Source organism: Boleophthalmus pectinirostris, unplaced genomic scaffold, assembly GCF_026225935.1.
Source record: "Boleophthalmus pectinirostris isolate CB_2022bp ecotype Guang Dong unplaced genomic scaffold, ASM2622593v1 HiC_scaffold_14, whole genome shotgun sequence".
Taxonomy (NCBI): domain Eukaryota; kingdom Metazoa; phylum Chordata; class Actinopteri; order Gobiiformes; family Gobiidae; genus Boleophthalmus; species Boleophthalmus pectinirostris.
The window spans coordinates 4,631,573-4,645,801 of NW_026571047.1; the positions used below are offsets into that span (position 1 = coordinate 4,631,573).

The window sequence follows — 14,229 nt, forward strand, 5'->3', positions numbered from 1 at the left end:
CTAGTGTTTATTAATAGTTTACCAATCAGTAATGTTCAGCTGATGTTGACGCGGTGCTTGAACTTCGTGCTCCTCAAAGTCCTCGTCCGATTCCGGGTCCAACACATGTGGCTGAACGCGCTGCATTGCCATGATGAATAAAAGTTTATTCCTACCACTATCAGGGTGCACGCCTGTCTCCCCCTCCCTCCGTTAGATGGGCGGAGGAAGGGCGGCTCACTCAGAGCCTACGTCACGTTTGGAGGGTGGAGCCTGTGCTTTCTCAGGACAGACAGGGGGATGAGCAATAGTTCCTGGTCTGTGACTGCCTTCAAGAAATCAGTAAGATTGTGTATTGAATGTTCCAAAACCCAAATTGTGCTTGTTTATGTGCAGAAGATACAATGTGAAAAGAGTTATTTTGCATCTGATGGGCCCTTTAAGTTCTCATTAGACTATTCTGATTATTTCTGAACGTTTGCAACTTGTGTTTAAAAGAGACGACAATAAATGCACTGACAGAATGTTGAAAGTTAAAAACTATAATCCCAAACCATTTCATATTTAGTCAGGGAAAATTCACTTTAGATCATGAAAAAGTCATGGAAAAGTTTTGAAATTTTGTCAGTGAAAAAGAGTGGGAACCCTGTATAGTGTTACAGAATGTTTTTTTTTTTTTCCATAAATTATTCATTCTTTCATCACGCTTGGCTAAAAAACACAATACATATTAAATATATAAAAAATATTAAGGACAGTATTTTATTTTTTTTTACTTAAATGCACATAATACATTTAGATCACCATGTTGCCTCACATTGTTTTGAAAGCACTGAAGTCACTGAAAACAACCTCCTTTGCTCTCCATGGTAAGTCACTCCCCCTTCAGAGCACCATCCCAACACAATCGATGTGCATCCTGCTAATGGAAGTACTGCACATCACAGTTTGTATAGTGTATTGTTTTGAGCCTTTCACATGAGCTAACTGTAAAGAGGGTTTGAATAGGGCTTGTAAGAGATCACTAGATTACTCAAACATGCATGGATGACACCTCAAACCTCCTCAAGCGTGTTTTTGATGAGGGAAACAACGTTATAACATGATAGAAAGGTCCAAAAAGTGGCCTTAGCTTAATACGCCCTCTTTAAGCACTTGAAGCATTTTTGGCAATGTCATAATATTGGGAATTACAGGATTTTAATAGGATTTAAAACTAAAATCTTTAAAAGTGTGCCAACGTAAATTTGCCAACGGATCCGTCAAGATTATTTCAGGTCAGCAGACTGAGCCGTGTGCTTGTGGGTGCTCTGTTTCAGCTGCTGGCCACCTTCCTGATCCAGCTGGAGAGGCTCCGCGGGGTGCAGTCGTCAGGAGTGCTCTTTATCTTCTGGTTCCTGTCCGTGCTGTGTGCCATAGTGCCTTTTCGCTCCAAGATCCTGCAGCTATACAGCCAGGTGAGTGAGGCTGTGTGGAGACAGACCTGCATAACCAGAGCTCATTCAGAAACACACATGGAACTGAACTTAATCACATTTCCTTAAAGGTCCTGTATTACACAAAATGGACTCTTCTTTAAACCATTTTAAAATACTGGTTCCTCATCAAAAACATATCCAGATGTGTTTTGTTTAATTTTGTTTGAGTAATCCTGGTTGGTTTATTAGTCTGTCTACATCTCCAAAGCTCAAAATGCTCTGTTCCACCTTGTGATGTCATGTAGAGTTACAGTTTTCAAGTCAACAGCTCCTTTATTATTCCAGTGAAGTTCTAAACAGTTTAACAACAAAATGGAGCACTTCCTGTATTACCACATGACATCACAATGTGGAACAGACTGTTTTCAGTTTGAGACAAAAACTCAGTCTATATATGCAGGATTAGTGTGTTATACGTGTGAAAGAAACAAAACACAACTCCAGGTCTGTTTGTGAAGAGGAAACATTATAATATAAATAAAAAAATAGGGTAATATTGAGTCTTTAAAGGGACAGTCCAGAATTTTGGACAATGGACCTCATTTCCTAGTGAGCCAGAGTGTTTGAGATGTGTGGAGACACTTTTTTTTTTTTTTTTTTTTTTTTAATATTCCATCCAGTCCTTGTATTTGCAGAGGTCGCTGGTGCTAGGCTAGTGCATGTCAAAAACAGTCTTACCCACTCCACAAAACACCCGAAACAAATCTATTATTACACCAGACTGTCCATGTGAATGTCTGTGTTGATAGAATAATGTTTGAAATAAAACTAACCTTACGTAAATCCTTCAAATGCAAGGTTGCTTTTACTTCTAAAATGATTCTATCAACATAGACATTTACATGGACAGTCTGCTGTAATAATAGATTTGCTTTGGATGTTTTGTGGAGTCTCAGACAACAACTTACTGACCCAAGTTTTGTTTCGTCAACTATTCCACACATGTATGCATCATCAACATCCCTCTGTCACAGAAAGAACACTCATATTCCACTGAGTCGTGTCCTTTAGTATGTGTTGCATCAGCTCTCAAGGTAAGAGCTGTTTTTTTTTTTTTTCAGAATTTAGTTGATGCAAATGAGCCCTGTGGTTTAAGCTTCATTTCTGTAAAACAAACACATTATAATGTCAATTGGGCTGATGTGGTTTTAGAGTGGTTATGGTTTATGTGCTGTAAACTTGATCTGTTTATTTATATATTGAGTTTATTTATGATTAGTAACAGTAATAACAATGATGATCATTTTAATTAAAAAAATGTTAATGATTAATCGAAGACCTGGTTTAGACCTGGTATAGTCCTGATTCAGTCCTGGTTCAGTCCTGGTTTAGTCCTGATTTAGTCCTGGTTTAGTCCTGATTTAGTCCTGTTTAGTCCTGAATTATTCCTGGTTTTGTCCTGATTTAGTCCTGGTTTAGTCCTGAATTATTCCTGGTTTAGTCCTGGTTTAGTCCTGGTTCAGTCCTGGTTCAGTCCTGATTTAGTCCTGGTTCAGTCCTGGTTTAGTCCTGGTTCAATCCTGGTTCAATCCTGGTTTAGTCCTGGTTCAGCCATGGTTCAGTCCTGGTTTAGTCCTGATTTAGTCTTGGTTCAGTCCTGGTTTAGTCCTGGTTTAGTCCTGGTTCAGCCATGGTTCAGTCCTGGTTCAGTCCTGGTTTAGTCCTGGTTTAGTCCTGGTTCAGTCCTGGTTTAGTCCTGGTTTAGTCCTGGTTCAGTCCTGGTTTAGTCCTGGTTTAGTCCTGGTTTATTCCTGGTTTAGTCCTGGTTCAGCCATGGTTCAGTCCTGGTTCAATCCTGGTTCAGTCCTGGTTCAGTCCTGGTTCAGTTCCTGGTTTAGTCCTGGTTTAGTCCTGGTTCAGCCATGGTTCAGTCCTGGTTCAGTCCTGGTTTAGTCCTGGTTTAGTCCTGGTTCAGTCCTGGTTTAGTCCTGGTTTAGTCCTGGTTTAGTCCTGGTTCCTGGTTTAGTCCTGGTTCAGCCATGGTTCAGTCCTGGTTCAATCCTGGTTCAGTCCTGGTTCAGTCCTGGTTCAGTCCTGGTTTAGTCCTGGTTTAGTCCTGGTTCAGTCCTGGTTTAGTCCTGGTTTAGTCCTGGTTTAGTCCTGGTTTAGTCCTGGTTCAGTCATGGTTCAATCCTGGTTCAATCCTGGTTCAGTCCTGGTTTAGTCCTGGTTCAGTCCTGGTTCAGTCCTGATTTAGTCTTGGTTCAGTCCTGGTTTAGACCTGGTTTAGTCTTGGTTCAGTCCCAGTTCAATCCTGGTTCAGTCCTGGTTTAGTTCTGGTTCAGTCGTAGTAAAGTGACCCTCCCCCCATAGGATTTTGACTCTCCTTACTTTTTTCTTCAGTAGTTACTTATCTGATCATTATTTCTCATGTCATTTATTTTTATTATATATTGCTACATATTGCCTTTCTTTTAAGGTATTTTAAGGAGTGTTTTGATGGATAACAACTTGGTATTTTGTGTAAATGTGACGTATTGTTAAAATTGCATATACATAGTAATCTTGTCACTTGTTATATTGTATTTTACATTGTTATGGTTTTTAGTTTGCTCTGTTCAGATAATCCTTAATCATAATGTCAATTTAGGCAATGGTTTGTAAGAATAATGACCTTGAATTTACTAATGTTGTGTTATTAAATCTTCTCATATCACCTATTTAACTACTTAATTGATCACCCCTGTCTATTTTAACATGATTCCAAATCATAAAACATCACTTTGATTACCTAACTCATTAATAACTGCTTATCTCATTTTCAGTAAAATATGTGTTTAAACAACTAAGTAATTTTTAACATTCAAAAGTTATAATCGACATAAAAAGGCATCTGAGTTCTTCAAAAAACACTTTTAAATATGTCAATATGTTTTAATTTGCAGATATAGTATTAATATTCAAGGTTTTTCAATAGAATTCAAGTTCTTTATTAATAAAATATAGATTTTCATAGGGGGGGTCAATATTCTATAGGGGGGTCACATATACCATAATAGAATTCTGACCCCGGGGTCAAAATACTATATGTTGACCCTGGGGTCACCTCATCGCGGGGTCAAAATCCTGTACCACACCGGCATCTTGATCAATTTCTTCTGCTCAGTAAATAAAGCCTGTGAAATGATGACAGATTTTTGACAGTAATATTCACGCCGGGTACCTGCAGGTAACCGACCCGGTGCAGGACTCTGGTATGATGTCAGTTTCTGTGATGTTTGCAAATGGCGATGAGAAAATTCAGTTTTTCGACTGGACAAAAGTTAGTTTGGTTAAAGATGTTTCTCAGCTCATCCAAGCTGCTTCTTCAGTTCTGGTCAGACGCTGGTGGACACTTCTTTATATCTGTCTGTAGGGAGGAGCTAAATAACTACTCCAAAACTAACACACCTACTTGTTTACAGTTTCTGTTTGTTAGTTAGACCTATTGACCTGTACAGGGTGTGAGGTCTAATTAGCAGAACAATTCATGGCCATAATGGAGCTTCCACATCTCTGGACCTGAGCTGGCTACACCTGTTGTTCTCTTGTTTGTTTTGAATTAGGTTTGAGGATGGAGTTGTAAAAGTTTGCAAATGTTCATGTGCACTGAAAGTTGGTTTGAAAAAAATTGTGCATGAAATCGAAATTGCAATATCTGCTAGAAAAATGGCAATTCAATTTTTTCTTAAAATCGTTTAGCCCTGGCCTAGCACCAGCGACCTCTGCAAATACAAGGACTGGATGGAATATTTCAAAAAGTGTATCCACATGTTTCCAACACTCTGGCTAACAAGGAAATGAGGTCCTATATCCAAAATTCTGGACTGTCCCATTACAGAGATTGTACTTCATTTCCTGGAAGTGGAAAGTCATCTGTGTTATTCCGTGAAATAGAAAATGGTATCTGAATCAGAATAAAGCGCTTATAGCTCATAAACTCATTGCAGTGAATTAATTAAAGCTCTTAGAATGCAAAAATCCTAATTACGGTGCAAGTCACATGCTGGCTGAATGCATCAGAGGTCAAATCCTCCAGCTTAGGTAGTCCTGGCCAAGACTAGCAACAAGACCACGGAAATACCTTGAACCGCTGTTTTAACACGTAAAAATCTGATTTAGGTTAACTTTATGGCTTCTAAGTAAGAGTCGAGGAATTGTGTCTACATATGTCCAACCCGGAAGTAAAATTATGTAAAAAAAAGTTTTAGAACACCCTAATTTTCCAGTTATTTATTGCAATTCAAGGCGTGTAAGTTCAATGAAGAGCTTGAAATGGTACAAAGATAAATACTGAACAGCCAAAGGTTTAAAAAAAGATACAAAATACAAGTCCAATCTCTGCCAAAACTACCTCATGAAAAAAGAACAAGATGGTGAGCTTGAAAACATGAAGTATCCAGCACAGTCTGCTCCTTTGAGCTGGTTTGGGATGAACTGGACAGAAGAGTGAAAGCCAAGAAACCTACAAGTGCCACACTTTTATGGGAACTTCTGCAACAGACTTGGGAAGAACTTTCTGAAGAATATTTGATTTCTATTGCAAAAAGAACGAGCCACAAGTGTGTTCAGCTGATATATCTGCCAAAAAGTGGACACTTTGATCAATCAAAAGTTTAGAATAACAGCAACAGTTAAACAGTAAACAGTAAAAAACTTGGAAAATGTGTGGTGTTCTAAAACTTTTGAACGGTAGTGTAGAGTCCTGCATGGGTCCATTTTTGGAGACCCGCCCGCACCCACCTGCACCCGCGCAGTACAGCACTGCACCCGCCCATTAGCCCGTGATTTTATCAAAGTTAAACCCGCACCCGCCCGGACCCGTTAACATTCCACCTGTTACCCACCCGTGCCCATGATAAATTACACACAAATTAAAAGCATTCTAACTGAAGGATCCATCAGAATATGAATTGAAAAGTTACGATTTCAAGAATTACAATCATGAAATTAAATGAAACGGTTACGCTTTCTTCAGTACAAATACAAATTCACAGACTCGACACTACTGTCATCACTTCACAGACTTTATTTACTGAGCAGAAGAAACATTGATCGCGTGCTCCACACACGCCACGGACTGAACCAAGCCTCCTAACTCATTACTAATCAAGGACTAGCCCAGGACTAATCTAGGACTGATTCCAGAACTAAACCAGGACTAAACCAGAACTGAACCAGGACTCACTGTTGGGACGAGCTCGGATGTGCACCCGCGTAGCCCGTCCAGTGACTGCACGGAGCGCAGCCGTCGCCCAATCGTGCTTTTCGGACACCCTGCTCCACGGGCTCAGGGTTCTCCCTCTCTCTTAAGTCCATGATTAGTCCTGATGTAGTCCTGGTTTAGTCCTGATTTAGTCCTGACCCATCCATGTCTAATCACTACCCGCCCACATACCCTGCCGTAAGCACATTGAAACCCGCCTATTTCAGCAACTGTTTGCCCGTACCCGACCAGGTGTAGGACTCTGCAGCAGTGTACTTATGTTCTCTTTGTTTTAGTGAAATGCTCAGTCTAACCTGTTATAAGTAGTGTATGAACTGTATATGTGACTACAAACAGAGATCACATGACACTGGCCCGTACACTGACATGACATGTATTATCACTAGAGGTTTGCTTTGGACTCCATGTGTAACGCTCTTGCCCCTGTGTTGACGTTTCAGAGTGAGGAGAAAAGCGATGCGTTCAGGTTGACCACGTTCTACCTCTACTTTGTCCTGATCCTGTGTGAGCTCATCCTCTGCTGCTTCAATGAGAGACCTCCACTCTTCTCCAGCGTGGTTACAGACCCCGTGAGTCCTGCTCTACCACACACCACTGTCTTATGTTCTCATCATGTTCTCGTAAAGGCTCTTCAGACTAGGCCTGTCACCATAATTACTATATTGCCTTATCTTTCAATATATGAAATCAGGGACAATGCATTCAGGCACGTGGAGTACATAGGAAGTGCTTATTTTCAAGTCTTGTCCCTGGTTGAGCTTTTCCACACCGACATATATAATACAAGACGTAATTCAAAAGACTGTACATTAAAGGCCCTACGTTGCACAAAATTTACTCTTGAAGCCATGTTCAAAGACTGATACCTCATCAAAAGCATACATGAAGTTAGGGCTGGGCAAGATAGGGGGGAAAAAGAATCACGATTTTTTCCCCCATATTGATCAACCTCGATTTTTGATTTGATCTTCTTCCATCTTATTTGAAATACAGAGAAATAAAGAGCAGGGTGTCAAGGTCACTACAGTTTTCGTGTTTGATAGGACCAATAATAATTCTGGAGAAATTCACATTAAAAAACTGGAATGAGTTTGTTATCAACAGAAACACGTGCAATGCCTGTGCACCAAATCAGGACTTAAGTTTCACTCCTGAACGGTGAGAAAATCGTGGTTTGCTTTCTCTAACTTAGATTATAATCATCAAAAGTATCAACAGGAGATAAAAGAGTGGGACGAAGGTGAGGAGTTGGATCAGAGAGCAAGAGTGGTCTGACAGCACCGCTCACACACACAAACAGAGGCACCTGACTTTTACGTGAAGAGACAAAAAGAGAGCGTAAATCCTTGTCAGACATAACCCACGATACAATTTGTATCTCGATACAGTGTACTTTTGGTTCAATATGATATATTTCAAATACATGAAATAAAGAAATAAAGGCTAAATCACAGCTGTGATACTAAAAGTCATGTTTTGTGCAAAGTTAATCTGAAACATGCCCATTCCGATCATCAAAACAGTGAAAATGTCAAATGCGTCACATAAACAAGTTTATTTTCTCTAAACAAGCAACAAAACTGTAGCTGTAACAAAATAATTTAGTAAAATACACCAAAAAATACTCTTGGTGATCTATCCATACAGCAACCCACGATATATTGATATTTGAATATTTTTGCACACCCCTAGCCTGGATTTGAGTTATGCTTCATTCACACGTTTGAGTTTCTTTTCTTTTTTTTTTTTTAATACATTTTATTTGCAAACTACATAGATTCCAACAAATAGGAACCAAACAACATACAAGATACAAGACAGACATTACGATTGAAGATTACATAAATATAGGGACAAAGATGACAGGGGTTGGTGACAGTGTGAACCTTATGTGTGTGTGTGTGTGTGTGTGTGTGTGTACGTACGTGTGTGTACGTGTGTGTAGGACGTTTCTGTCTGAGAGAAGAACTCGTAATATGGGCCCTGAAATATTGCCACTGATAGTTGAAGCTTTACATTTGAATTTGACAGCAGTTAAGCAACACCATTGCACTTTGTAACAGTTTTGCCTCGTGCCTTCAGTCAATGAGGCAGAGTGTGGTGTGTGGGGGGTGGACTTGTTAAAGCACGCTTATCCTTATATGACCTCCACTAACCCACTTTCTGACTCTTATTCCCTTTCTCCTCAGAATCCCTGCCCCGAGAACACTGCAGGCTTTCTCTCTACAATGACGTTTTGGTGGTTTACCAGGTTTGTACCACTCTACACACTGCTGGCTACGGCATTTGGCTGCTTGTTATCCGCTTCTCCCATTGACTGTATATATAAATGGACATAGCTAATCTACTGGGGGCCGAGTTCCAACTAGGAAGTGAGCATGGGCGCGCTTCCAACTCCATTAACATAATTCCCAATTCACTTTGCATGGAAAAACATTGCTCCTCTCTCTGTAACTGCTGCTGTCTGGCTCCTCATTTTGATCTTAAAATGCATGTATTAACCCGCTCTACATATTCCTGGTGTTTTTATTTTACTGTTTTGTTCATAAATCAATTTCTATTCCTTATATGGAACTCGGCTTCAAATTCGCCCCCATAACCACTAGCCTCGATGAGTTTCATGTGACTGGAGACAAACATTATGGGTGACGTCACGCTCACTTAGTCCACTTCTTCATACAGTCTATGGCAGTGGTCCGCAACCTTAAATACTCCAAAAAGAAAAGACAACAAAAGAAAACACCTGGAGCCACAAAACCCTTTTGAGTCTAAAATGAGGAGAACACTATATCATTTTGTTTTACCTGTGTGCTCTGTATGAAAGACTATAGTGTGCTGCATTTACGAAATCAATGAAATGCTACAGAGAACAGTCGATCTTATTTCTGCATGTAACACAAACATTTTGAACTCAGAAAAAAAGACACTTGGTTGATGCTTACTTGCAAATGAAATACTCAATGTCTATTTGAGTCCTCCTCATAAGAAATTTAAAAATCCAAACTTCCGTCTGCTTCTGTCTTCCGTCGTGATATTATCGCATGTACTGAAGCGTGAATCTGCCCACTTAGCATTAAACATTCTGTTTTCTTCAGAAACTTTTCTTTTCTTGGATTTATCCATCATTTATCTACAAGGGGTTGAAAAGCTCAATAAATTGTGCTACTGGTGTTGGTGCCGGTAAGTCCAGACTGCCAGATCTGTACCAGGTGTTTTGACGCGTATTTTGAGTGACAAAAATAGTTAAAATGTTTTATTTTAATGTTACAAGATGACAGTTATCTACAAATTTAGAATTACATTTAAAAAACAAACAAAAATAAAAATACATTGTAATTAAATACTCATTTACTTTCCAATGTCACAGGGAGCCACAACAGAAGGATGAAAGAGCCAGATGCGGCCCTGGCTTCTACATATGTTTAGATATGGGTTTGTTTGATCCAATCCTGATATCTGATCTACAAACTGGAAATGACACATGGGCACACAGAGAATGGGACAGTGATGAAAAAATATCGGTGCCAAATATTTCCCCCAATATCAACCCAAGCCAATATCTGCAAAAGCCCTACGATATCAGCCAATACCAATATACCAACCAATATATCGTCCATCCCTACTTCTAATTTTATACTGTCTTTTGAAGTTGTTTTCAATGCAACAACCACAACCAGCTAACAGCCATTCCACATTTATAACATAATTGTTTAGTTAAAATTACTGAAAATCAGATAATAATCAATACTCAAACAAGTATCAAAACTAAATACTAAAAGTCACATTCACAGTACAATGAGCATTTTCTGAATGTTTTTAGAATGATCTTGAGCTGTATCAGAACAAGTATAAGAGCACATAGACTAGTACACACCCATAGACCACTATGGAACCTGCCTGGACCACTGAGGGATTACACACATATAAGACTACAGTACATGGGAAGAAAGTACTATGATTTAATGTTGAAAATCACATTATAGCATAAAGAAAGAATGTTTTTGTTATGATCATGTTATCAGAATCAGTATATCAAGTCTATTCCTCAGTATCGATTTTCAAGTTTGAAATTTTAGTATCATGACAACACTAGTGTGGTCTATGGAAAATTTCACAAAGACACTTTTAAATCCATTTTTTTCTTGAACCCCTGACAGCCCCGCACAAGAATTCCAATATAGTGCAAATATATAGCCTATTTCTTGAACTTTAATTGGTAATGAATACTGTATACCTTATTTTATAAGGCGCACCGGATTATGAGTATATAATAATAATAATAATAATGTCGAATTATCTTGTCTATTTTCCTACATAAGGCACATTAAACGAAACAAATGGACGACACTTGAGACTGATCCCTTAGCCCAGATGTCCACGATCCATTGGAAGATCGTGGCGTAACTCGCCCAACGTTGCCTTCCTGTCTTCGTAAATGTGTATTATGAATGTGAATGTGGGTGGGTTGTTTAAGTTTGGATTTTTATTTCCCAGGAGGACGCAAATATACATTGAGTAATAATGTGTTTAATGCAGCTTTGCGCACATTTGATTGTTGATCCAGACCCATGAATCAAAAACAATGGCAACAAGGCGATGGCAGCCACACAAACATCTTGACGTGTCTGCTGTAGTCTCATACTTACTGCTCCAGCCTACAGAACACACTTGAGGCTCATTTCCGGTGTAACATGAGCCCGTCTTTCTTGATGTGATGATTAGCATGTCTGGGAAATCCAATCTGTAACAATTGGATTTAGGTGAGTAGATGGAGCATACAGTACACCATAGAGCCAAGACAAAATGCATCATGTGCAATACTGTAGCATAATGAGCACCACCACTCGTACTGCTCACTTAAGTACTTCACCTCATACTTTTTCTGTCCATTTGCTAGCGCTACAAGCTTAAGGGCAATCAAATCGGAATTGTAATTTCAATGGACGCAGCTAGAAAATCACAAAGGCTGCAGTTTTTGAAGTAGGGGGCGGAGCTCAGGCGCTAGAGCATTTGCCTTCGACGTAAAAAAAAAAAAAAAAACGTCATTGGTTGAGCGGTCATTTCCATTGTCACAGTTTGGCAGTATGATTCCAGCTCCCTCAGATGAATACTTCCATTGTGTTCTTGGGCAAGACACTTAACCTACCTCATCCCCAGTCTCTGCATACACTAGTGTATGAATGTGGGTGTGAATGTGTGTTGTAAAGTCAGGGTTCCCATGGGCATGTAAATCCTGGAATAGTCATGGAAATTGAAAATGTCATTTTCCAAGCCTGGAAAAATCATGGAATTTTGTATATTCATTGAAAGTTTTGGAAAAAATCATGGAGTTTTAATATCTCTTTCACACAACTACAAGTTTTCATGAGGAAATAATGATTACTTCTGAACGTATGCACTTTTTGTTTAAAAGAGCGACAATAAATGCACTGACAGGATTTTGAATGTTAAAAAACTATAATCCCAAACTATAAAGTGATTGGAAAGAGTTAACATTTCATATTTAGCCCTAAAAGTCAATTCTACACATCTAGGTGCCATAGTAAAAGTAATGGGAAAGTTTTGAAATTTTGTCAGTGAAAAAGATTGGGAACCCTGTAAAGTTCTTTGAGAGCCAAAGTGCTGTATAGAAATGTCACCATTTACCATAATTTCCTCTACAAACCACAAAATATCTTATTCTGCATTAAAAAAAACAGCAGACCCTGTAGTTTAGATACAAATGTGGTCTGAAATGAGACGTGTTTAAAATGTGAACTTTGAACAGAATCTAGGGATGAGACGAGGTCAAACTGTCACAAGGCACACACAGGAAGTTAACATATTGTAGGCCTATAAATCAGTCTTGATGCATGTGGGGAGCTGATGTTTAAAGCATAAAGGTTGTTTCATGCATGAAAAGAATATGAGGAAAATTACATAATGTTATCATTTTTTATAACTCTGTCAACATATAAAATCCACTCACAACGCAATGTATACAATATATTCAAAATCTCATCTTGATCTCGTATCTCGTCTCGTGAAAATTCTGTCTCGTGCCACCCCTAACACAATCTGATTATTAAAACAAATCACTTGTCTGATTGTAATAACAGTTAGGTCTGGGTATCATTCAGAAGTTGCTGATAAGATACATATCTCGATACAGAGAGCTTTCAATCCGTTACGATTCAATATGATATATTTCAAATTGATGCGATATGGTTCAATAAAAATAAAGGCTAAATCATGGCTGTGATTAAAGTCTTTGTTGAACCACTTCTTGTGCAAAGTTAATATGAAACACCTATTTTAATCATCCAGGGTAGCTGCGAGGTCTTAAAAGTCTTAAAAAGGTCTTAAATTTCATGTTCCTAAAATAAGGCCTTAAAAAGACTTAAATTATGTTTGTTTACTCAACCGGGCTGCAGTGCAATGTTAAATGGAGGGAGGGTAAAAAAACAACAACGTAACATGAAGGAAGGTCTAATTTGGAGTATGCATAAACAATACTTTGTTTTTTGGCACCGGTGGCAATGAGTATACAATCAGTTTCATCTACACTGCCCAAGACGCAAAACTCTGGTCAGATCTGCTCACATCGAGTACGTGTTTACGTCACATACATCACCACCAAGCGTCACCACCGAGCCGCCTGACATGTATACTCAATCCAATTCCACACACTTTTGCATCACTGTATGAACACAGATTTCCTCATCTAAACGCAGAATAAAAAGTGAAGATGCTACGACACTTTTGTGTCTTCTGTTAGGACCGTCATCATATAAATGTAGCCTTAGATTCTAGATATAGAATATAGATATAGATATGGTAGTTGGTTGGTCATTATTAGAATTAGACCTGGTGTTTTTCACCCGCATAATGTGTGTGACATTGGTCTTAATTTTCATTTAAGTGGTCTTAAAAAGGTTTTTAAAAAGTCTTAAATTTGGGGTAGTCAAACCCGGAAATACCCTGTAATCAAAACAGTGAAAATGTCAAATGTGTTGCATAAACAAGTTTCCTTCCTCTAAACAAACAACAAAACTGTAGCTCTGTAACAAAACCATTTAGTAAAATATACCAAAAAATACTCTTGGCAATATATCTATACAGCAGCCCACGATATTGACACTGTGTCATCATATTAAACAATGCAATGTATCGATATTTCAATGTTTTTGCACACCCCTAATTACAATGCTTGCCAGAAAAATCACAATTCAGGCCTAGCATATGCAGCACTGTATGTAACCACAGGCAGAGACACTTATTGTATGTGTGTACTGTATGTGTTGTGTCAGATTTTTTCTCTATTATCAAGTCTTTTAATATGGAATCTGTATATCTGTATATTTTTATAGCATACTTCTATTTTCATGCTGTTCTTGAACATATACCAACTTTATGAAAGAATTATGGTTTAGGGTGTGTTCACACATCGTGATTAGTCCTGATGCAGACTTGGTTTGGTCCTGTTCTATGGCCTTGGTTTAGTCTTGGGCAAGTCCAGGTTTAGTTCCAGGTTTTGTCCTAGTTTAGTCTTCGTCCTCTAGATACAGAAATATGCACGTCAAATCA

The 14,229-nt window shown here is 38.7% G+C and overlaps 1 protein-coding gene across 5 annotated transcripts in view; it reads left to right on the forward strand.

Moving 5' to 3' along the window:
- Positions 1–14,229, forward strand: part of abcc3 (ATP-binding cassette, sub-family C (CFTR/MRP), member 3) — a 124,761-nt gene that overhangs the window by 46,798 nt on the left and 63,734 nt on the right. For all 5 annotated transcript variants that reach the window (XM_055150111.1, XM_020919219.2, XM_055150108.1 and 2 more), the window contains exons 4-6: positions 1,299–1,436; positions 7,104–7,232; positions 8,853–8,914. In XM_055150111.1, coding sequence (XP_055006086.1) covers positions 1,299–1,436; positions 7,104–7,232; positions 8,853–8,914 — 329 coding nt within the window. The remainder of the gene's footprint in view (positions 1–1,298; positions 1,437–7,103; positions 7,233–8,852; positions 8,915–14,229) is intronic.